Genomic DNA, 24,354 nt, shown 5'->3' with positions numbered 1-24,354 from the left:
TATATTGTAAAAGAAAATTTCTAACTTCAATATTTCATTAAAAAGGGACAAGGAATCTGCAATTTTACATACATATAAAAATATAAAAATAAATCCATAATACTTTATTAATTCCATTAATGGATTAGCAGACATTTATTGAATTTATATCTCTTTTCCTTTTGGATTCACCTTGAAAGTTACGAGCTTTATACTCAAATTCAAATCTATTATAACGATACTCGTCTGCAATTTCTGTCATAAGTGGATCATTAATATTTGGATGTACAAGTAACGATCGAATAGCAGTTAAAAGATTTTCTAAACTTATAGTTGGTTTCCAACCACCTTTAGGTGGCATTCTTAATAGATCTAAGCATATACGTCCATTATTATCAATATTTGGATGATAAATTGGTGTGCGAAATTTCACATGTGGTGGTTCAAAGGGATATCGTTCTGGTAATTCGACATCTAATTCAAAAACGCCAGCTTCATATGCACATCCAGCAGGACCAATGATAGTAACTAATATATATTCTGTTGAATCTTCTTTTATATAACAAGACACCCCTTCTGGTGGCTTCACCATTAAACGAGCTATTTCTCTTCTTACTCTGTGTGCTTTCTGCATTTTTTCTATATACCTCCTACTAACAATTAAAAAAAAAAATATATATATATATATATATATATATATATATATATAAATAATTTATCTAATTCATCCACAATTTATTTATTTTTCATAATAAACTGTTATTTTTATCATAATGATTTAAATTGCTTTTTATGCCTTCTTATGAACATAAAACTTATAATAAATTATTTTATATTTCGTGTTTATGTTGATTATTTTACTTACTCTTGTACTTGATTGTACAATTCTTAATTATAATGTGTAAATTTATAACTATCTTCTGTCTTGTTAATATTTATATATAGTGTAACACAAACGTTACCTTCTTCGACAACAAACTTTCTAACGATAAAATTTCATATTTCGGTTGATGTATATAAATGCTCAGGACCGTATCGTAAAGGTTTCTATGAGAACTGTAACTGTCGCTTATTGCGTGAATAAATTTGATCGCTAGCACGGCTGCGGCAATTAAATTGCATTAATGCCTTTCATTTTTTTTTTTTTTTAGATCAGATATAGAGGAAAATTTATTAATTAATCAAAACAAAAAAGAGCTACAGAAAATAGTCCTAATTCGTACTTTATCACGACATCGTTTTGTTGGTCCTATTGTAGTTGGCGCGAAATTTTAAACTTATAATCTTTTTCTCGGCATCAAGTTTCCTGCTTTATCGACAATGGTGTGTCCGCCACACTAGAGACATTATAACGACATCTGTTTATGAAGTATTAATTGGATTAGTAAGAACTTTGGGCGTTGACCATAAACTATCTTACTTTTGTTTTATCTAATGAACGGTTAAGTTTCGCTGTTACTTTATTACAATAACTTTGTTAATGCTATTATCTACCTAGTGTATTATTTCTGTGATTTGTTGCACACGGGATATAAAATAAAATATAAAAATTATTTCATGAATTACTTTTCAAAGGTTATATGATTATGAACGTAAATTATTTTTATAGAATAATAAACTATACCAAAGGAATTTATAAATTTATATACATTATTTGTTTATTTTAGAAATATGTGGCTCTTTATTCTATTATTAACTGTGCTCGGTGGTAATTGTCAAGAAACTTTAGAAACAACTCGGTCTCCATGGCTTAGTGGAAACAAAAATGAAAATATAATAATAAAAGATGCGTAAGTATTGTACAATTGTTATAAAATATTATAGTATCATCAAGATATTTATATCGTTTATTTTTAGCACATATTTTGTCGTGGCATCGCGTATGGTACGTCCAGGCCAGATTTATCGAATAGCTGTAAGTGTTTTACATAGTTCACTACCAATGGTTATACGTTCTTCTATACAACGTAATGGAGTAGAAATTGCAGCTGATCATCAAGAAGTTAAAGAGGGTATACCAGAAACATTATTAATGCGTATGCCACTTACTTCTGTACAAGGAGATTATAACTTACGCATCGAAGGATTATATAATAGTTTGACTGGAGGTCAAGCCTTTTTAAATGAAACTAAACTTATTTTTTCACAAAGATCTATGACAATTTTCATCCAGCTAGATAAGCCAGTATATATGCAAGGAGAAACAATACGGTTTAGAGCCGTACCTATTGACACCGAATTAAAAGCTTTTAACAGTCCTATTGATGTCTATATGCTAGATCCACATAGACGTATTATGAGACGTTGGTTGAGCAGACAAAGTAATTTAGGAACTGTCTCTTTATCGTATCAATTGTCAGATCAACCAGTTTTCGGAGAATGGATCATACAAGTTATAGCTCAAGGACAAGTAGAAGAGAAAACATTTTTGGTAGAAGAATATTATCAAACACGCTTCGAAGTTAATGTCACGATGCCAGCATTTTTTTTTGAAAATGATCCATACATTCATGGCATTGTTCAAGCAAATTATACATCTGGAGCACCTGTAAAAGGAAATTTAACGCTAAAGGCCTCTTTCAAACCTATAGATAGAACTGGAAGTTCATCAACGCAAATAGAGCCTATTGAAAGATATTTTAATTTTAATGAATATTATCCCGCATGGTTTAAACAACCAAACATTTACGAGGAGAAAGTGCCTGTAATGAGATTTTTTAATGGAACATATCATTTTCAATATCCAATGGCAGAATTACTTAATTTTGCTCCATCTTTGGATGGAATGGAAGTGACCATTGTTGCGACAGTTGGAGAAAGATTTTTAGATGAAATTGTTGTTGGTTATTCTATGGCTAGGATATTTAATTCAACCATAAAAGTATATTTTCTAGGTGGCACTCCACAGGTATTCAAGCCAGCTATGCCTTTTACCGTCCATTTAGTTGCATCTTTTCATGACAATTCAGCATTACGACTTACTCAACTTAAAGGAGCAACAATGGAAGTACGTGGAGAAGTTGAAATAAAGTCTGGTGGACGAAGATCTATGGATCCACAATATCTGAAACCTTCTTCAGAGTATGAGGGTATTTGGTCTACAAAAATAGATCTCAGAGAACAAATTGGATATCCACAAAATGCGGAACAAACTCAACAAATGCTCAATGATATCACTTCTATGAAAATATCTGCTTATTTTACCGATGGCGAAGGATTTAGAGCTCAATCGGAATTACTATTATTCGCACATGAATCTCCAAATCAGAAACATATAAAAATAATAACATCAACTGAAAAAGCTAAAGTTGGAGAATACATAATATTTCATGTACAGACAAACTTTCATATAGATTATTTTAATTATATTATCATGGCTAAAGGAACAATACTTCTAAGTGGACAAGAATACATGCAGCATAATATAAAAACTTTTGCAATTCCACTAAGTCCTGAAATGGCCCCTGTTGCTACTGCAGTTGTATATTACGTTGGCCATTATGGGGATGTTGTTGCAGATTCTTTAACTTTCCCTGTAAATGGCATCTCTCGTAATAATTTTACAGTATTTATTAATAACAAAAAAGCACGTACAGGTGAAAATGTGGAAGTTGCCATTTATGGAGAGCCAGGAGCATATGTTGCGCTTTCGGGTATCGATCGATCCTTTTACACTATGCAAGCTGGTAATGAATTAACTTATGCAAATGTTATATCAAAGATGGCACACTTTGACGAAGATACTAATGGAACTTACTCTCATACTTGGTTGCTTCATGGTGGAGATCCTGATGAAATGGTTTATTTTCCATCCTCTACATTTGGAATAGATGTAAATCGCACTTTCGAATATATTGGATTAGTTGTTTTTACAGATGCACTGATCTATAGACGTCCAGATCATTGTAATAGAACCCAAGGATATGGAGAGTGCCTCTCGGGGCGTTGTTATAAATTAGAAAAAAAGTGTGATGGCATGTTTGATTGTGAAGATGGTACAGATGAAGCAGGTTGTCTACATGGCAATGCAACTGATATTTTAGAGTTTAGAAAGTGGCGTTTTAATAGGATTCAAAGACAATATGAAAATGTTTGGCTTTGGAAAGATATAAACATAGGACCACATGGTAGACAAATTTTCAACATAGATGTGCCACGTAGACCAGTTCATTGGATGGTCACAGTTTTTGGTATGTCTCCGAGCAAAGGTTTTGGAATGTTACCTAAAGCATTGGAATATACAGGAATTCTGCCATTTTATATTAATGTAGAAATGCCAACGCACAGTAAACAAGGCGAACAGATTGGCATAAGAGTGTCCGTTTTTAATTATATGCGTGGCGATATCGAAGCAACAGTTGTTTTAACAGGATCTAAAGATTACAAATTTGTTCATGTTGAAGATAATGGCATTGTTCAGTCATATAAACCACGCACTTCTTTTGGAGAACATCAATTCTTTTTATGGATACATGCTCAAGATGCAACTGTTGTATATCTACCAATTGTTCCAGTAAGACTCGGTGACATTAAAATACATATTTATGCAACGACATTAATAGGACGTGATTCGGTTACACGCACCTTACATGTAGAAGCTGATGGCCTACCTCAACATAGGCATCAATCTATTCTCCTTGATTTAAGTAACAGAGCATATGTATTCCAATACATGCACGTTAACATTACAGAAACACCAATTATATCTTATGATGAAAATCGTTATTATGTGTTTGGATCAAACAAGGCAACTATAAGTGTAGTTGGGGATGTGGTTGGACCTATATTTCCAACAATGCCTGTCAATGCTACAAGTCTTATAGATCTTCCAATGGATTGTGCTGAACAGAATATGTTCAGTTTTGCCGCTAATATGTATACAACATTGTATATGCGTCTAGTCAATCAACGGAATAGAACGCAAGAGAAGGAAAGCTTTTATTATATGAACATTGGATATCAACGCCAACTTTCGTTTATGAATCCTGATGGATCTTTTAGTCTTTTTCGCAGTGATTGGAACCAATCTGCATCTAGTGTATGGCTCACTGCTTATTGTGCGCGCATCTTTCAAGAAGCAAGTTTTTATGAATGGGAAAACTATCTATATATAGATCCCGATGTAATCACACAAGCTGTTTCTTGGGTATTAAAGCATCAAACTCCAGAAGGATCTTTTTACGAAGTGACATGGTTACCAGATCGAAAAATGAATAGCTCTCTCAATTATAATAGTGATATAATAAGGTTCAGAAATATTAGTCTTACTGCTCATGTGCTTATTACATTGGAAACTGTAAGAGATTTGACAGGAGGTTTGGGTTCTCAAGTAGCTTTAGCTTCTGCAAATGCCATTAAATGGTTAGAGAGAAATATGAAACTTTTAGAAGAAAAAGGCAAACCATATGACGTTGCTATTGTATCATATGCATTATTAATGGCGAAAGCTTCTACAGCAGAACAAGCATTTAATATTTTGACTAGGCACGCACGTAGAGAAGGTGGTTTAACGTATTGGGGCAGAGAACCTGTTCCACCTCCGCCACAAAAATTGGAAAATCAAAAACCATTCCTCCTCCCACGTTTACCTTATAAGTATGATGCAGAAAATATAGAAACAACAGCATATGCACTTCTTGTCTATGTCGCAAGACAAGAGGTAATGATAGAACCAATAGTAAAATGGCTAAATGCACAAAGATTGACAGATGGTGGATGGGCTTCCACGCAAGATACTGCGTGGGCTATGAAAGCTTTAATGGATTATACCGTCCGATCTAGAATTAGGGATGTTAGTTCATTAAATGTAACAATAGAAGCTACAGCTTTACCTGGGAAGACACAAATATTATCTGTAAATCCAAGCAATCTTGCAAGACTTCAATCTATCGAGGCATGTGTATTTTGGACAGTAACATACATCGCATAATAATTAATTTTTATATTTAATGTATTTTTTCTTGTAGATACCTGAAGCATGGGGAACCGTAAAAGTGCAAGCAAAGGGTGCTGGATATGCAATTTTGCAAATGTCAGTGCAATATAATGTTGACATTAAAAGATTTCAGACTCAGCCACCTGTGCAGGCATTTGATTTAATAACCAGAGCTAATTTCCATGGTAGAAATCAATCTCATATTTCATATCTCAGTTGTCAGAGGTAATTTAGAAATGGATTTTCTACCTATTATAATTAAAGAAAAAGTTATATATTTTATATTATTGAATCATTCTTGATAAATATATAATTTCCATATAGGTGGACAAACATTAATGAATCATCCCGCTCTGGAATGGCAGTTTTGGATGTAGCTATTCCAACTGGTTACATAATTCAACAACAAAATCTTGATAAATATGTATTATCAAGAAAAGTAAGGAACTTACAAAGAGCACGGTTTCAAGGCAGAAAAGTTTTATTCTATTTTGATTATTTAGATCAGGAAGAAACTTGTATTAATTTTACAATAGAAAGATGGTATCCAGTTGCAAATATGTCACGATATCTTCCCATCAGAGTCTATGATTATTATGCTCCAGAACGGTTCAATGAATCTATATTTGATGCTTTACCAACTTACACTCTGAACATTTGTGAGGTGTGTGGTAGTTCGCAATGTCCGTATTGTCCTATTTACAATACTGCTACTATTTTGATGTCTTCAACAAATCTTATCTTTATTACATCTATTTTAATAACTATAATGAGATACTATCGAACACAAGAATTCAACGTAGGGTAGTTTTCTTCTATAATTTTCAATTAACCATACCACGATAGAAAAATTTACAAAATATTTCGATGATACAAATAATATAAACGCAAGTATTATTTATTTTTTCTTGCAATTACAGAATTACAAATGATAACATGACAAATTATCATTTGTTATCATGTTATCATGTTATCATTTACAATTTTTTATTACTTTATTATTAACTCATGTTTTATGTAGAAGTATTCCCATTGATTTAACATATGTAATTTAAACACCTTTTTGCACATAGTTTTAGTTTGTGTAAAAATAATATTTCTCAAAGATCTGTATATAGTATATTGGAGCATAAAAAGATGCTCCAAAGCACAAAGAGATAAAAGAAAACGATACCGTCCTGTTATATGTATGTTCGTTCATATCCAAGAAAATATTTGGACAAAAGAACAAGACATACGTATTAACATATTTCATTGTTTTAGATAAGCATAAGAGATATATTTTAATAATTAGATTTATATTTTAAGTATTATATTATATTATAATAATTATCATATATGGCATATTTCTCTTATATTAAATTGCGATGGTCTACTGATATACAATATTAAGGCTTATTATCCATTAAGATGTATGCATACAGGGATAGAGATATTTATTGATGCACATCACAAATATAAGTTGCAGGTCTTAATGTCGTATGAAATGTAGACACATTGCAAGTCTTTAAAGCAGATTCTCGATCTGCATAATCTTTCAAATGCCGTCCATGCAAGTCTGTTATAAAATAGCTTATATTTTAAATAATTTGTGCTATATATATGTGTTCAACAGGACATCAGTTCTTTTTATATTACATATATATATGCGTGTATATATGTGTGTGTGTATGTATATATATATATATATATATATATATATGCATATATAATGGTAATCAGAGGTACAAAGATAGTTTAAATCTTAATGGAAAAAAGGAACTGTCCTGAACTATATGTATAATTTCCATTGTCGAGGCGATAGAACTTAATAAAAAGAAGTAGCATTTAATACACATTAAAAATATTTTTATGTTTTATAACATTTATAAAAATAAATTAAAATCGAATTCGAAATCTGTCTTCACATATATTAAAGAATTCATCTTCCATATGTCTTTCCAACATTGTTGATTTTGTCTTTTGATAGGAAGAATAGCGACGAGGTGAATTTGATGGAGGGAAAAAGCCGTAAATATTTTTGAAGCAATCTTTAATATAGCAACATAGTCAGTCTTACAATAATAAGCCAAAAATACAATCTATATATCAAGCTTGCGACGAACGGGCGATAAACGCGTTTCCCTTGCTGAGTGCGTTTCTATCGTTTGGAGAAATCATTATGGCGGATAAAGAAGGATAATAATCATTCAGGGAAAAAGAATGCACGTTAATTCTGCCCGTACTATCGCGACGAATTTTACAATTTTACACATAATTATAATGTATCACGTTTGCGAAATTGTAGGTCCTATAACTCTCTCTTCGATGTTGCTATCTCTTTCTCTTTCTCTCCCTCTCTTTTTCTCTTGTGATAAAATATACGCATCGGCGCCCTATTCAACGAAATTTTCTTAAATAATACAAGACCTATCGCTGATGAACCCCTTATTGTTTATATTGAATGGTTTAAAGGACAAATCATTACTGAAGCATAGTAAATTTCTATGTCCTTGATAAGGATTTTCCTAGAAGGACTATGCTCGACAACATATATACGTTCTGATATATCAGTCATATTAAAAATAATATCTAGATAAATGAAATGATGAAATTTTTGAAGAATGTCTAAGAAAGTCTTTACAAGTGATTCTACGATGAAAATGAAAGCAGATTACCAATAATCAGTTCGGTTATCTGTTTTCAAATGCGTATCTGCATTTTTAATCAATTATCCAACTACTTCCTATTGTTGATTCTAATTAACTTGCGCTCGATTATAATTCCGAAGAAGTTTAAAAAAAAAAGAAAGGGAAAAAAGCAAGAAAGATGAGAAAGGAAATTTTGATCGTCCTTCGGTCGATGAAATAATCGAGCGCAAGTCGAAGAGGATAGATCTTGTTCATAATTCGCGCGTATATTCAATGAGAATTATGAACGACATCTAGCGAGAAGCTTCTAAAGCTTCCAAAACGTTACTACTGCTTTGCTTAGCCCAGTCTGAGGACTCATAACGCGCGAAGTTCATTAAGTTTTCTCCTAATTACCTTTCATCACCAAATCGCTCACAACAAACATTGTAATTACAATATTACAATTCATTGTTATTCATCGAAAAAAGTTTTTCTTTTTATTCGGGGGGTTCCTCAGTGTGCCACTAAACACTCGCAATTTGACGTTCTCTCGTGACATAGAGACCTAAACTCTAAAATCAAATAGGGCGGGAAAAACCATCGATACAAATATATAGATATATTATAATATAATAGTTATTTGATTAAACATTTAAAGCCTTACGTAAAATATACAATGTGATGTGTGTATTTTTCATACGTTTTGTTTATGCGATAATATTACATCATGTTGTTATTGGTATTTTCTTTTTCGTATGAATATATCGCGTAACATCGTTGCGTCACGTCGAAACGGATGTATTCTTCTCTTATTTTTTTTTTCTTTTTCTTTTTTTTTTCTTTTTTTTAAAGACTTCTCAAAATATGCACCCATATTTAAAGTTTCTTAGCTCTTTTGTTTTCTTCTCCTCTTTTTCATCCCTAATCTCGATACACACTTTTTCTCACGAGTAATGGTAATTGATAATATATAATATACGATGTAATTTTGGACCAAGAGATTTTTTGATACGGCAGTATTGATACTAGAAAAAATTTTTTTTTTTTTTCTTTAGTCACTATTACGTTTCCCTATTTCTAGCGATGAAAGTGGGAACAATATCCTCGGTATATAAACTCGTAATTTTCCGATAGCGATTAGTATAATACAGATTATCTTGGTATACAGTGATTAGTATCAAATCCTAGAGCGGAACCAATTGAATGAAATGGTTCGAAACGCTTCGGAAAGATATGCATTTTTTTGTTTTGTTTTTTTTTTGTTTTCCCCATCAAACGTGTTCCTTTTTTTCAATTTGAGTAACACTTCGTTCGAGAAACTCTTCGACGAACCTAAATCTTTTCCTTTCTTGGTTTATTTTTTTTAACTTTTTTCTTTTTTTTTTTTTTAATTTTTTCTTTTTCTTTTCTTTTCTATTTTTTAATATCATTACGAGGATTTTTTCATTCGTAATAGATCTTACAATAGCAAGTATCCTTACGTAAACATTAAAGGCCGTACGTTTCGTTAAATAAAAGCAAGCTGGCTATAATTTAAAGCTTTTCGGAAAAGCTTTAAAGAATCGACAAATCATACAATTTCATGAACATTCTCGCTGTACACAGATTTTTTTTTCTTTTTCTCGTTCGAAGAAATGTCTCTCTCTCTCGCTCTCTCTTCCTCTCATTTTGACGAATACGTCGTCCCTTGCGCGCTTAACGGCAACAAATTTGTCACTAAATATCTATTTCGAAAATCTACAAGTTTCCTAATTATTCGTCAAGTAATGAGAAATTTATTTGAAATTGAAAGATTTGCATAAAATAATGAAGTATTTTCAATCAATTTTTTTTTCGTATTATCGTGTATTATTATTATTATTATTATTATTATTATTATTATTATTATTATTATTATTATTATTGCATATTATAAAGCAGTATTTTTCTTTTCACTTTTTTTTCATCTTATTAAATAGATCGAGAAATTTCTAGCTAGCAAGTAACATTCTGAATAGTAAATCTAAATTAGTATTGATGATACAATACTTGTATTGGTACAAAAACTACATATCCTGACTGATACGAATGAAATTGATGAAAGGCAACTCTAAGACTTCCGTTTCAATACTTTATGAGCGTCTGAGCTCGGATTTATTGATCTGTATTTCGTTCAAAAAACGCAGGCATTTAAAAATTATTATCAAAAATAGGTCGTTGAAAAATCGTTGCAAAAGTTACCACAATTTATTTGAAAAATGATTTATGTGACTTCTCGTGTTTTTTCTTTTCCTTTTTCCAACTCTCCAGTAGCACTCAATTTGATATTCGGTTGCACCAGCGGATATATTTTAAAAATTTCGAGACATTATCAAAATTTAATAATCTTTTGTTTACAAATATTCAGACAATCGTGCATTTTCGTTTATCAATAAATAATAAAATAGATAATAAGACATAATAAAAGATAAATAACTTTTTCTTTTTGTTTGTTTCCTTGTTTACAATACCATGGTCAATATAATAATATTAGAGCGAAAAAATTGGCATGAATATATAATGTAACTAACTCAGTGTTATTATTTTTCCTTCAATGTAACTTCATATGGGTCTCTCAACAAATCAGAATAAATAAACATATCCCATTAAATTAAAATTATACATAAAAAATCACGTAGAAATTGTATCAGAATATAAAAACGATATAAAATACGAAGACTGACTACTATATTATTTCATTTCTGGACAGTCGACAATAGACATAAGATTAGAATATTTATGTTCCTAATGAATTCCATTTTTATAACTATGAGAGACCTGGAGTATTTTGGTAAGTACGCATAAAATACATTACACGAACATACTAAAATAATCACAGAGATGATTCAGGTTATCAAATGACCTCTTCTCTTCACGAATAACTAATGGCTACGTTGTGCTGTACGAACTAAACTGTTCGGCCAGTGTTAAAGGATAAAGATAATATATCTAGCAATTGTAAACTACTAGTGGACCGCGTCAAAATGATATTTCTATTTTTGTTGTTCCCATTTTATACTTTTTTCCGATATAATTAGGTGATTGTTGGTTGATGTTTCTGTATCAGTTATTAGCCTTGTGAACTTTCAATGTTTAATAGAGCAGATATATTAAGCAGAGTCCTTTTTCTTTAAGAAATAAAAAAAAAAAAAAAAAAAAAAAAATAAAAAATAAAAATAAAAATAAAAAAAATATAAAAAAAATATATATATAAAAAAGAAATAATGTAAATAATTTCATATCTGTCAGTTCGAACATAATTTATAAAAAATGACTTACCTAAACTATTATAATGAAATTGATAATGTCCGACGATTCGTTAACAACTTACATCTACTATCAATCCTTTTCTTTAATTGAGAAAACTTACTCTTTTTGTTTCTAAGTCTTGGGCTCGAGAATCATAACCTCCGATTACGTTATATCGTTTCATCAAACTGCATGCAAGTAATATAGAAGTCGAATTAAATTATTTTTTTTTCTTTTTTTTTTCTTTTTTTTTTTTTTCGTCAGACAGTAACAATATGGGTTTCTTGATACATCGGTGAAAGTTCTTGCTTCTCATAAATGACAATTTTTTTCTTTTTTTTTTCTTTTTTTTCTTTTTTTTTTTTTTTTCTTTTTTATTATTATGATTAGCTAGCGCCGACAATTCAGCTTGATTCTTTTTCCTTCGAGTCTGAAAAAGTAAGGATACGTTTGCGTTCATTTGATTGTTCCCGATTTGTTTTTAAAAATAATTTACGATTACTCACCACTATCAGACTTATCCTCAGATGTTCCGTTTGTCAATTCAGGTTCTTTCTTCTTTTCGCCTTCCTCGGATTCCACGCTCGATGCTTTCTTTTCTTCTTGATTGGTAGTCTTCTTGTCTTTTGCTTTTCCTTTCGCTGGCGTAGCTGGTTTTGGTTTGGGCTCCAAGCTCGGATCGAGTACGATTTTTCCTATATTCTTTCGATCGTGCATCTTCTGCATTGCTTCGGGCACGTCCTCAAGAGCCCATGTTGAATCCATCACGGGCTTTATTTTACCCTCACTCCACAATGAGAATACTTGATTAACAGCCCGACGGACATATGCATGGCCACCGTGTTGATACATTAAATGACGAAGATTCAAGCCGGACAACGTTTTGTTCTCGTCGAATAACTTTATGGGAGAAACTTTGTCTACCTGCCACCACTATAAAAATAATACAATATATTAATTGAAAATTCTATCTGTTTACTACCTCTAAATTCTAAATCTGTTTCAAAAGAAAATATTACAAACCGATCGTGCCGCCGAGAAAAAGCTTTTTGTTTCGCCGGTTACGACGTTACTAGAACCATAAAGAATATATTTTCCCATAGGTTTCAAGAGGGCATATCCCTTGTTACATTCCTCGCCGCATAAACAATCCAAGACTATATCTACGCCTTCGGATGAAATTCTGAAGAAAACAAGTAATACATTTTTTAATTTCTAATAGTTTTATGATAATTCATCTTGTATAGATCTTCTTACTTTCTGACTTCGTTACTATAATCTGTGCCTCTTTCTAGCAAATAATCTATAGTGCCGGATGATTTAAGAGCCTCGTGCTTTGACTTGCTGCAGACACCAAAAATGGTTACATCTTTCACAGTCTTAGCAAGTTGGATCACAGCTTGACCCTAAAATTTAATCATCGTAATCCATTAGATAGGAAACTTTTTAATAGATAAAAAAGTTCTGTACTCAGCTCATGGAACTCGATATAAATCGGTGAAAAAACAACGAACAATAAAATATTTAGTGAAGCTGTTTCAGGTTTTCTCAACAGAACAAGCATTCATTATTTCCAAGAATCGAGGAGCTCTTCGCTTTCTGTTGCTCCCGCCCTTCTCGAGAATTCGATACCCGCCGACAACCGATGCGAGGAGCTAAACCGAGGCCAAGGGACTTGAGGAAGAATGAGACAGAAAAAAAACGAAGAGAGAGAGGGGGGGGAAGGGAAGGAAAGGAAAGGCAAGGAAGAACCCGCAACCCAGAATTTTAAGTAGCCTGCTCTCAATTGCGCATCACTGGTCAACCCCATAGAAACGCTCATTAAAAGAAAGGGATAATGCACTTAGCAATATTTTGAAAAAGTCTCGGATTATAAAAAGATTCATTAGCAATGATAAAATTATTGATTTTGTTGCTGTAAATGCAGATTATACCGTGACAAAAAAGAAGAAAGAAAAAGATATAAATATTTTTATGAACAATATATAATTTTGTATTCGATTAATTCGACAATTCTTAAAAACGGAATCTATTAAATAACTAATAAATGATTTTCAATGTTTTATGTAGCTGAAATGAAGAAGATATGTACACGTGGACGTTAAAAGCGTTATGAAGGAGACTTAAAAGTAACACGTGGTGCGATAGTGGTGGTGCGGTCTCAGACGGGCGCGGCCCACGACAGTGGTCGATGAGAGAGCGAAGGGTTGCCTGGCAACCCTCACACCCCGTACGATCTCGGCCAGCATCCCCCATAGATTTCATCTTCTCGACTTCTAGCAGTATGCGACTACTACTACTACGTTGCCTCCATAGTTGGCCTCGGGTATAACCTGTTGAGTCGTATTGATCCCGACGTTTCTATCCTCTCCTTCCCTAATGTCTAGGGCTAGAAGAGCTAGAGAGAAAGCTAGAGAGAGAGAGAGAGAAAGAGAGAGAGAGAGAGAGAGAGAGAGAGAGAGAGAGAGAGAGAGAGAGAAAGAGAGCTAAATAGACAAAGGGTAAGAGAGGAACTATCGCGATTGCAAGAATTAGATTTAGTTATATATATTTTCTGTTTTTATTTCCTTTTAAATATTGATTTTTCTCTTTCAGTTTCTAATGATTTGTAATCCAAATTCAAAAGAAAAATTCAATATAATTGTACTTTTTCCTACTAGTTCATCAGTCAAAAACTTATTGTCATTGTACCGGACTAATTGGTTTTCTCCGAAATTTGACCGAGAGCATATTTAAACACAGTTGATTACGATAATGAGAAATACTTACAACGCCACCACCGGCACTGTGTAGCAAAAGCGACTTTCCAGGCGTTAGATTAGCCAATTCGAAGAGTAAGATGTACGCTACGGTGTAATTCATAGTAGTAGCAGCCGCATCCAAGTAACTCATGCCAGTTGGCAATGCAAAAACGGATGTCGCTGGAACAGCTACTAATTCGGCCCACGCTTTATGATCAGGTAATGCAACGACTCTGTCACCAACCTGAAAGAGAGAAAGAAATGAAAACAGTTCTGAATATAATAGCACGATAATCACGTGCGCGCGCGTGTGCATGCGCTTGTATTATTAAATACTTGGAAATGCTTACTTTAAAATTCTCAACTCCCTCGCCAACTTGTTCGATATCTCCAGCACACTCTGATCCCATAATGAAGGGTGTTTTTGGGGGTGAATCGATCGCACCTTGTCGTGCCATTAAATCTTGAAAGTTTAGACCGCTGTAACCAAGTATAATTACTTATTGAGATTAGAATAAAGATATATTATTGTCCCTTTTCATTGATGTCTCAATGATACGTTTGTGATTTTCAATATTTCGTAAATTTATATTAAATATTTATTTGTTGTAGTTTATTAGTAAACATGTAAAGAAAAAAAAAGAAAGATTTGTAAGGGGTGGGGAAAGGAAGAAAGAAATAGAGATAGAGATAGAGATAGGGATAGAGATAGATAGATAGATAGATAGATAGATAGATAGATATATAGATAGAGAGAGAGAGAGAGAGAGAGAGAGAGAGAGAGAGAGAGAGAGAGAGAGAAAGAGAGAAAGAGAGAGAGAGAAAGAGAGAGAGAGAAAGAGAGAGAGAGAAAGAGAGATAGAGAGAGAATAAAGAAGAGCGGATAAGATACTTGAAATAGAAAGCGCTTAAGGCTGGTACTGTCTCATAAACGTGGTACCGTTCGTAGCGGTAATAGTAGTAGTAGTTGTAATAGTAGTAGGGGTACCATGATCGTTTCGCCACGTGAAACACACCACGCTATGTAGTTTCGACAAAGAACGAAGGGTATACACCGAAGGCGCCAGGATGCCTAGACCGACGCCTGGCGTCTCACGCAACTTGGACGCTCGCTCCCTATGTCGACGCGACTATTGAACGACTATATGCTTAACGGAAAGATACGCATTGCCAGGAAACTAAATAAATAATGCGACACTTCTGACCGCTTCAACCTCTCTATCTACTCGGAATTAAATTATGATTTTTTTTTTTTTTTTTTTTTTTTTTTTTTTTTTTTTTTTTTTTTTTTCATACTACCTACATATATATATGGATAAAGGTTTTACTTGCTTACGATAAAAAGAATCTCTTACAACTCTTGTCATTTTAATAGGATATTGTTCTTTGATGGGGAAACAAGAAAGCGGAGTAAGTCCAAACGTCCTTGTTACTTTGCCTACATGATTCTTGTGGCGCAAAGGAAGTTGTGATTACAAACACACAATTTGGTGGACAACAAATAAAATATTTACGTTTATGAAAGTACATGAAATTCTTTTTTAACTTTTTTTTTCTAAATTTCATCTCTTATTGTTAGTTTATCAAGGAGGTCTTTAAAATGATTTATTCGCCATGGATGTCCTCTTTAGAAAAACAATGGATGATCCTTTCGTAATTCATACTTAAAAGAGTCAGTAGATGGTTACAAAAGAACGGAAGCATTCCTCAGCCTAATAAGATAATACGAAGACGATTTAACATAATGAAATTCCATCCAACGCTTCGACCCAATTGCCATTATCGTTCGCGAACAGATAATCGCGCTAAATTTCAAAGCTGCTTTCATGACACGAATTTCTCGTGGATCGTTTGACGGCCGATATGTAAATATATTATTGCAAAATGTTTTAAAAAAAGAAATATTGTAGAAACTATTTGAAGCTTCGGAAAGGATTTTCTTCGTTCTTGATGGAAAAACGATCGTATTATAAAGATATGACGACGACGACGATGACGACGACGATGACGACGACGCGACAACGACGCGACAACGACGACATTGATGATGACGCATGCACCGCATTGGAGGGTCATAATTAAACATATCTTCGTTCCTTTCGATATATATTCTCTACCAACCCTCGAATGAAACGTCATAAACGGGTTAAATAATTTCCTTGAACTTTAGCTTTTATAATACGAATTTTTTTCCTTTAGAAAATTTTTTAGAAAATTTTTTTCCTTTCTTTCTTTTTCTTTTGATTAAAATGAAAATATCCTCGGTTTTTTTACTCCATGTTAGATATTAACGTTGACAGATATAACATTTTTCGTCCACATGTATAGAAATACGAAACCATCTTATTTATATCGATCGATCAACGAAGAAGACACTCGGGCGCCAGCAAAGTCATAAAGCGAAATCAAAAGCGCGAATCTCGCGTGACTCGATGAGAAAGTGAGAGAGAGACAGAGAGAGAGAGACCCCAACAATTAGGCCCCCAGCAAAAATGTCCGTGTATACGCGTGGCCACTATTATTACGTACGATTCCGTCGGGATTATCAGCGGAAAAAAAAAAACAATTATTTAATCGACCAAGCCATATTCCGTCCCTCCGAAAAGTTTTTACGAGGAGTAAATAGATTATTATTCGTTGAAGAACGAATAGTTCATTGGATCATTTTCATTTTTTACCGGACAAGATCAATCCTCTTTTATCTCTTTATCGTTATCTACAACAATTCTCAGAAAGATTGACATTCTGTTATTATTATTTCTTAGTATACAGGGATCATAAACTCGTGGTGCTTTTGTACCGATATCGAAATGATTAAAAAAGTATCGGTTTTTAAGGTTTACAATTACCTTTTATTCAAATTATTGAAAAACCGAATTATTGAATATTTTTAAAGACGAAAACGACATAATTGAAAACATTTGTTCGCTTGATAACATTTAACGAACAGTTACGTTCATCTCCGAGATGTCATATATCTTAAGTATATAATCGACCGCATTAGGGGAACTTTGTTGTCAAACTTTTAAATACCAACCAACCGTCTGTTGTTCCAACTTTCTTATTTATTCTTCGTAATATATATATATATATAAATACACACACACATTCACACAGAGTATATAAACAGGATATACTGACTTTGAAATAAGAATATTTTAACATTCTCCTCTTTTTTGATGTACGAATTTACAGAAAGAAAAAAAGAACAACAAAAAGATCGAAAGAATACGAATGTTATGCGATTCGTCGTCTAACATAAATATCGACGATAGCGCAAATGTATTAAAAATAATAAAAATAAAAGCGAAAATACAAAAGAGGTTGAACGTAAAAAAGTCTTGCGATAAGAATTATCGCTCGATATTACGGATTAACCGAGCAGAAAAGATGACAATAAGGATTAATCACTTTGTCATTTATATTATGTATGTATGTACATATATATGCATGTACGTACTGTTTACATGCATATACAATGTATTTTCACTGACATTACGAAAGTACTTATATATAAGTGGCTTTTCTATTGTCAGCAATTATCCTACCAGAGACTACAATTAAAATTATTTATACTAGATATTTAGTAAAGAGATCATTATTTTATTTTTGCAGTATTTGACTGTGAGAAACGTTGAAAGGTTAAAAAATTCGATTGGAAAAAAGGAAAATCTTTGGTGACAAAAGAAGAAACTTTCTCAAAGACGCAAATCTTTTTTTCATGCGTCAACTACTTACATAAATATGCGTACATAAAAAGTTCTTGGCCTCGGTAATAATAATTCGCAAGCGTACGATAAATGACCTCGTCGACAGCATCTCGGAGAGTTATCAATTGTTTTCAAACGATACGAGAGACATCGAGAAAGAGAGAGACGGTGAAAAAAAACTGATATGGAATAGTTCTTTGTTACTTTTTATCGCTCTATAAGCGATCTCTGCATTTTATTCTCTCGTTATGCATTTATCGTGTGCATGTGTGTCGAAGAGATTGAAAAGAAAACTGAGACGGTGAAATTAAAGAAGGCGAAAGGTAAGAAGGGGTTAATTAATGAATAATTATAATTCTATTCTGGCGTATACAATAAAACAATTGCTATTATAGTTGAGCGAGATTTTGTAAAAAAAAATAAAGAAGAATTAAAAAAAAAAGATAAATAAAAAAAACTATAACGAGCCGCAAAATATCGAACACAACATAATACACAGGATGGCGCGACGAGGCGACGCCGTTACGCGGAAAACAAAGAATCGAAACGGTAAGACAGCAGCTGCGCGGCTGAACACGCACGATGTTCTTTTTCTGACTCATATGTCGCGAGTGTAGGTATATATATATATATATATATTGTATATATATATATATATATATATATATATATATGTAGTTTGTTTCCAACTTCCGAGAGTGGAAGCAACGAGAAAGAGAGAAAGAGAGAAAATATACACAGGATGAGTCAGTAACAATCTACTAGACCATTTCGAATGAATTCTTTTTCAAATACATGCATATATATAATACATATGTCCTCGTCCATTATAGATCGAACGAATTTCGTGTATAAAATCATTTCAATATTGAATCAAATGAATAATAAATAACGAGTCATTTCATTTGGTAATAATTAATATTATCGATTAGTCATAATCTATGTATAAGACAAAAAAATTACGTGTATCCGTATATCAGTTCGAAGGATTCTCGATAAGTTTTTAAAGTATTCTTTTCCTTTTCATTAAACAACACCACGCTCGTATTAAATTGCATGCGTAAAATATACTTCCTTCTTTTTGGATTAATCATTTTCTAAAAGATAATGTAATTGATAAGATCTGAGTCACTTGGCTGTATCGAGTATATACGATGCGTAAGAGTGGCTAATATCATTTATTATTAGCAAGGAAAAAAAAAGAAAGAGATAAAAAAGAGGAGTACAATAAAGAAGAGGCAAAATAAGAGTGTGTGTGTGTGTGTGTAAGAGAGAGAGAGAGAAAGAGAGCAAGCGTTCCGTAACCTGCACGATAACCTCGAATAGAAGAACAATTAATTGACTCATGCATGCAGAAACGGAATATCGGAGAATATAAGATACATACATACATATATAGAATGGCTCATTTTATTCAATCTATAGAAACAGAAATTATGATAATACAAGAAATATTTCCTAGATTTTTTTCAAATTTAATTGTTCTCTCACGTTCATAATTTCGAATCATTAATGCCAATAATCTTGTTTCACATTTGTTTCGATATTATTTTTCAATCCCATTTACAATGGATCGATAAAAATGAAATACCCCATATACATAGATCCAATTCTATTTACAGTATTCGAAAAACTTTTTTTTCTTTTTCTGACAAAAATTATTAATCCTCTCCTCCTCTATTTATTATATAAAGTATTCGTTTCAATATATAATTATTTAGAAATACATTGATCATCCCTCTCTTTTAGTTCCCTCGGCACTGGGTGTGGCGAGAGAGTAATATCATCGTCGTTGGATATTACTCGAGATAAATCGAAGACGAAGGGGATTTAACGGAAAAATTGCTTGACCTCGTCGTTTACCCCTGTAATGAACATTCGTCGCAATAAATACGCTTCGATCGCGTATTTACTCTCGCAATGTTATTTATATAAGTATAAGAATCCTTTCAAAGTACTCTATCGGATCACGAAATAAGACTGTATATACGATGACGCCTTTTCGATTTAATTAAAAAAAAAAGATATAAAAACGATCAGAAAACGATCTTGTCGGGGGTCTATTTTCGAAGAAATATTTATTCATCTCGTACTTTTCTTATCTATATATGTATATTTTCTCTCTTCTTTTATATATATTTTTTTCTTTGTAAACACCGATAAAAAAGATAATATAATGGGGAAAAAGAAGAAAAAAGAAAAAAGAGAACCGTAGAACAGTTTGTCTCATAGCTAGGATGAAGAACGATGGAGAGGAAAATCTAATATGCGGGTAGTAAAATTCGTGTTCTCTTTCGTGAAACTGTCATGGCGTTTCGTTGGAAGATTTCTCTTGCGCACGCGTGTGCGTGTATATACCGCGTGCGTGAGAAGGGGGTGCAGGAAGCACGGGTGTGGTTCGATCAATACGGACATCCCATAGATCTATCGGTACACGAGCGCACAATACACACAGTCAGACCCCACACACATTTAGAAGGATACGGAGAGCCTCTGTCACCCATAGGATGACCGAAAATTTGTCTGCCCTTTTTTTTACGGGATAATACCAAATGAAAGTTTATCTTTTTATAGGAAAAACTCGATCTTATCCCTCGTATATGGTGGTATCGATCGATCTAAATATATTCTGTTATCGCATACGTGCTTACAAGCATATTAATTATAATTATTAAAACAATTGCGATGATCATTGAGTTATGATTGTAAGGAAGATGTTCTAAAAAAAGAAGAAGAAAAACATATATCTGAAAATATATTTGAAACCTCAGATTGTTTATTTTAATCTTTACGAATTAGAAAGATGAAAGGCAGTATTATGTCTTCGACTTACTTCGGCTTATCAAGTTAATGAGGCTTTAATATCGCATTATAGGAAACTGAACGGATGCCATTCAGTATCCAAGAGTTGTACTGCTCCCTCCGGTTTAATATGAGCGAGTACTTGTCGTTAGGATTTTCACTCTGCCTTTCATAACGTTTTCTCTCTCTCTCTCCCTCTCTCTCCTCTTCTTTTCTGCTCCTTTCATTTCCTTTCAAACGACTAACCAAGTTTATTTAAGACAGAAAAAAGAAGGAAAAGAAAAAAACATCCTCGACGGTCGACGATACATATACGACGATATAAAAATAAATCATCCCTCTTTTCGAAGATTTCTCTTCAACGTTGAATTTTAACTGAAATTACAGCCGTGAAATTCATTAAATATTAAAGTAGCTAGTCAATTAAAAAAAAAAAAATTAAAAAAGTATATATGACTCGAAATTTCAATGGAAATCTTAAGGGAGGGGGGGTTTGAAGGAAGAAGAAAAGACTAGGATAAAAGGACGTTCGCCGATATGGTAGAGAGAATTTATACGTTTATTTTATTCGAGGAGCGTCCATCATACGTTTGGAATCGTCGAAAGGCGGCTGCCGGTGGCATGGCGTGGCGTGTCCGGAAGGGCACCGCCATACACACGAATTTATTCGAGCCAGCATCGGCAGCAACGGCATTATGTCTTTCTATAGAGGGGCTATTTTCTCATCAATGCCAATCGCCTTTATGAAACGTGACTCACGCGTGAAAAGGTCCTCTCTCGCACGCCTTTGAATACGGCGTTGACGATCTCCCCGGTCGCGGCAGCGCGTACAACACCATCGACGAAAAGAGAGAGAGAGAGAGAGAGAGAGAGAGAGAGAGAGAGAGAGAGAGAGAGAGAAAGAGAGAGAGAGAGAGAGAGAGAAAGAGAGAGAGAGAGAAAGAGAGAGAAAGAGAGACAGAGAGAGAGAGAGAGAGAGAGAGTGGGTGTGCCACGCTCCCAAGAGCGTATAAGCTTTCGAGAGATAGAAGCCGGCTCCATGGCCAAGGTCAAAGAAACCTCGTACATAGTCACACGACGGTGGCTACAAACGCGTTCGATTATCTTTCATCGTTTTTCTATCAAATACGTTAGACAATTCTTAGAGATCCTACCAAAATTCAAATCGCGATTCGTTGCACGATTCAATGCATTTCAAAAGTAATGTGATCCTCGTCTATTTTCTTACAAAACTATGAAAAATTATCCAGATGAAATTCGTCGTGTAACAAAATTGAGATCGTTATTTATAAATTACCGAACGTGATCTGAAATCCTGCAACGACGATATCACGTCAATGTCCTTGAACAAAATTCACTATTATTCCGTTCGATTAATTTTCAAAACGTAAAATTCTTGAACTGATGTATGAACAAAGGTTTCTACGAACGAACGACTGTGGATATCTTTCATAATACAATACAGAGGAATACGTACATAAAGATATAGTAAAAAAGATAGTATATAAAGAAAATGAACAATAACTTACCATGCCTTGACGCGTATAAGAACTTCTCCTTCGCTAAGGGTGGGTTCGGGCTTTCTCAGAGCTTTCACACTTTTGAGTCCGCCGAAACCGTTGAGCACGATGGCTCGCATATCCTTAGGCTCTGGCGTCGGCTTTTCCTCGCCGTTCTCTCTCGCCTTTTCACCCTCGCCATTCTCCTCGGCCTTCTTCTCTTCCTCCTTCGTTTCCTTAGGCTCCTCTTTTTCCTGTTTTGCGGGCGGTGTTGCTTCCTGTGGCGGGTTTTCACCCTCAGCGTTCGGGCTTGTCTCGTTCTTGTCCTCTGCCATTTTTCTCCTTGTTACTTTCTCTCTTCCAATTTACTACCCTACTGAGAAAGAAGACTCGGATGTTCCTCCTTATTTGTTAAATCTTTCTTTTCTTTTTCGAAAGAAGCGTGTCTCGATATATATTCTTCTTTATGAGAGAAAGAGAAAAAGAGAAAAAGAGAGAGATAGAGAAAAAGAGAAAGAGAGAAAGAATGATAAAGAGTAAGATATATATCTACGCGAAAAGAATACTATTATCCTGACGGCGTTGTAGGTATATTAAAAAAAAGACCTATATTACGCACCAATTAACAAGCGCGCGTTCGCACTCAACGAGAGCCAACGACGTTCTGCGCGGTTTGTGCTACTCCGAAAGAAACGCTTCGTGCGAGTTCGGGCGCCGGGTACGCCGGCCGGCCGGCCGGCTGTCCTGCTTAGCCGCCCGGTGACGCGACGACGTTTGTGTTGCCTAGCAACGCATCAACCAATCCGAACAAAGAATCTCCTTCGTCCTATCGAATCCTTTCGCCACAACGATCGGGCCACGTTATTGACCAGTTACATTGCGGCTGACGCCTTTTCCTGCTTCCTAATTGGTTCCTCCTGTTACGGCTAACGCCTCTCTCTGTTTCTTTATTGGTTCTTCGAGTTACGTCGCTATCGTCATATCGTTTGATAACCTTAAATGCTACAACGTAACGAAAGAAAATTGAAGTGAGAACCACGGAAAAGTAGTTCACAGTCGATTGATAATAATTACCCTTTGTCAATGCTATGCATGTTATTTTTCAGTCGATGTTCACATGAAAATCTTTTGCTGTATATGGTTCTCTAGACGATTTTAATTAATATTGTCGCTTTTCTTATAAATGTTTATTCATTGATATTAAACATTTAATGAAAACCTCCTCGATTACAACTATTTGTCAAATACGTGACACAATTTTCAATGTAAATTTTTTAAATGTTCATTCAGATGATAAATCAATTGGCTAGACGAGAATCATATACCATGTCAAGTTTACTTCGATCGTTGTTTTGTCGATAGAATATTCTCCTTACTGAGCATGCGTATGAAAACTCAATATTAATACTTTATAATTCATGAAGTATATATATATATATATATATATATATATACATGTATATATAATTTTTGCTGAATTAAATATTCGTTACCAGAATTGCATTTATAGAAAAAGAAATATTCAATTTTTAGTCGAGCTAACTTTTGTACATCCTAACAAAGAACAGATAATGTCAGTAGATAAATTTATTCTTATGTTAGGAATGCGTCATAATTCTAAACGTTATTTTTCCTTTTTATAGGTTATATCGTATATTACAAACATAAACGCCATAACTGAACAAAGCTAGCAATTCTTTGTTTTCGAATTTTATTACGTAATATAAGTGTATTTATAATATTACTTTCTTTAAACAAAACGATAAAATTTGGATACATATATATATATATGTATATATATGTATCCAA

At 33.5% G+C, this 24,354-nt stretch overlaps 3 protein-coding genes and 1 long non-coding RNA gene across 9 annotated transcripts; 2 read left to right on the top strand and 2 right to left on the bottom strand.

Moving 5' to 3' along the window:
- Nucleotides 1-25: 25 nt before the first annotated feature.
- Nucleotides 26-1,107, bottom strand: LOC118449982 (ubiquitin-conjugating enzyme E2 T). Its single transcript, XM_035885272.2, has 2 exons — nt 845-1,107; nt 26-632 (listed from the first exon to the last, which is right to left on the bottom strand). The coding sequence occupies exon 2, from the start codon at nt 611-613 to the stop codon at nt 125-127; it is 489 nt and encodes a 162-aa protein (XP_035741165.1). The 5' UTR covers nt 614-632; nt 845-1,107; the 3' UTR covers nt 26-124.
- Nucleotides 1,108-1,318: 211 nt separating this feature from the next.
- Mcr (macroglobulin complement-related) lies at nt 1,319-7,793 on the top strand. 3 transcript variants are annotated; one of them, XM_035885225.2, is made up of 5 exons: nt 1,319-1,420; nt 1,647-1,769; nt 1,837-5,872; nt 5,946-6,139; nt 6,239-7,793. In XM_035885225.2, the coding sequence occupies exons 2-5, from the start codon at nt 1,651-1,653 to the stop codon at nt 6,720-6,722; spliced, it is 4,833 nt and encodes a 1,610-aa protein (XP_035741118.2). In that variant the 5' UTR covers nt 1,319-1,420; nt 1,647-1,650; the 3' UTR covers nt 6,723-7,793. The 3 variants fall into 3 exon arrangements, with proteins under 3 accessions (XP_035741118.2, XP_035741117.2, XP_035741116.2); XM_035885224.2 differs by having other exon boundaries at nt 1,343-1,571; XM_035885223.2 differs by having other exon boundaries at nt 1,343-1,554; nt 6,239-7,792.
- Nucleotides 7,794-11,914: 4,121 nt separating this feature from the next.
- LOC118449975 (putative NADPH-dependent quinone oxidoreductase VAT1L) lies at nt 11,915-23,313 on the bottom strand. Of its 4 annotated transcripts, none has more exons than XM_035885259.2 (8): nt 23,165-23,313; nt 22,576-22,918; nt 14,885-15,014; nt 14,563-14,778; nt 13,051-13,199; nt 12,817-12,976; nt 12,300-12,726; nt 11,915-12,223 (listed from the first exon to the last, which is right to left on the bottom strand). In XM_035885259.2, the coding sequence occupies exons 2-8, from the start codon at nt 22,878-22,880 to the stop codon at nt 12,198-12,200; spliced, it is 1,413 nt and encodes a 470-aa protein (XP_035741152.1). In that variant the 5' UTR covers nt 22,881-22,918; nt 23,165-23,313; the 3' UTR covers nt 11,915-12,197. The 4 variants fall into 4 exon arrangements, with proteins under 4 accessions (XP_035741152.1, XP_035741150.1, XP_035741153.1 ...); XM_035885257.2 differs by having other exon boundaries at nt 22,576-23,007; nt 23,165-23,291; XM_035885260.2 differs by having other exon boundaries at nt 22,576-22,921; nt 23,165-23,289.
- On the top strand, nt 18,137-20,924 carry LOC146872509 (uncharacterized). Its single transcript, XR_014983040.1, has 3 exons — nt 18,137-18,567; nt 18,640-18,793; nt 19,994-20,924. It is a non-coding gene; the product is annotated as an uncharacterized LOC146872509 (long non-coding RNA).
- Nucleotides 23,314-24,354: the final 1,041 nt, after the last annotated feature.

The sequence above is a fragment of the Vespa mandarinia genome, chromosome 15, assembly GCF_050613455.1.
Source record: "Vespa mandarinia isolate Hongniang chromosome 15, ASM5061345v1, whole genome shotgun sequence".
NCBI classification, from domain to species: domain Eukaryota; kingdom Metazoa; phylum Arthropoda; class Insecta; order Hymenoptera; family Vespidae; genus Vespa; species Vespa mandarinia.
The sequence above is the reverse complement of the archived record's forward strand: the minus strand, read 5'-3'. Positions and strand labels throughout refer to the sequence as shown.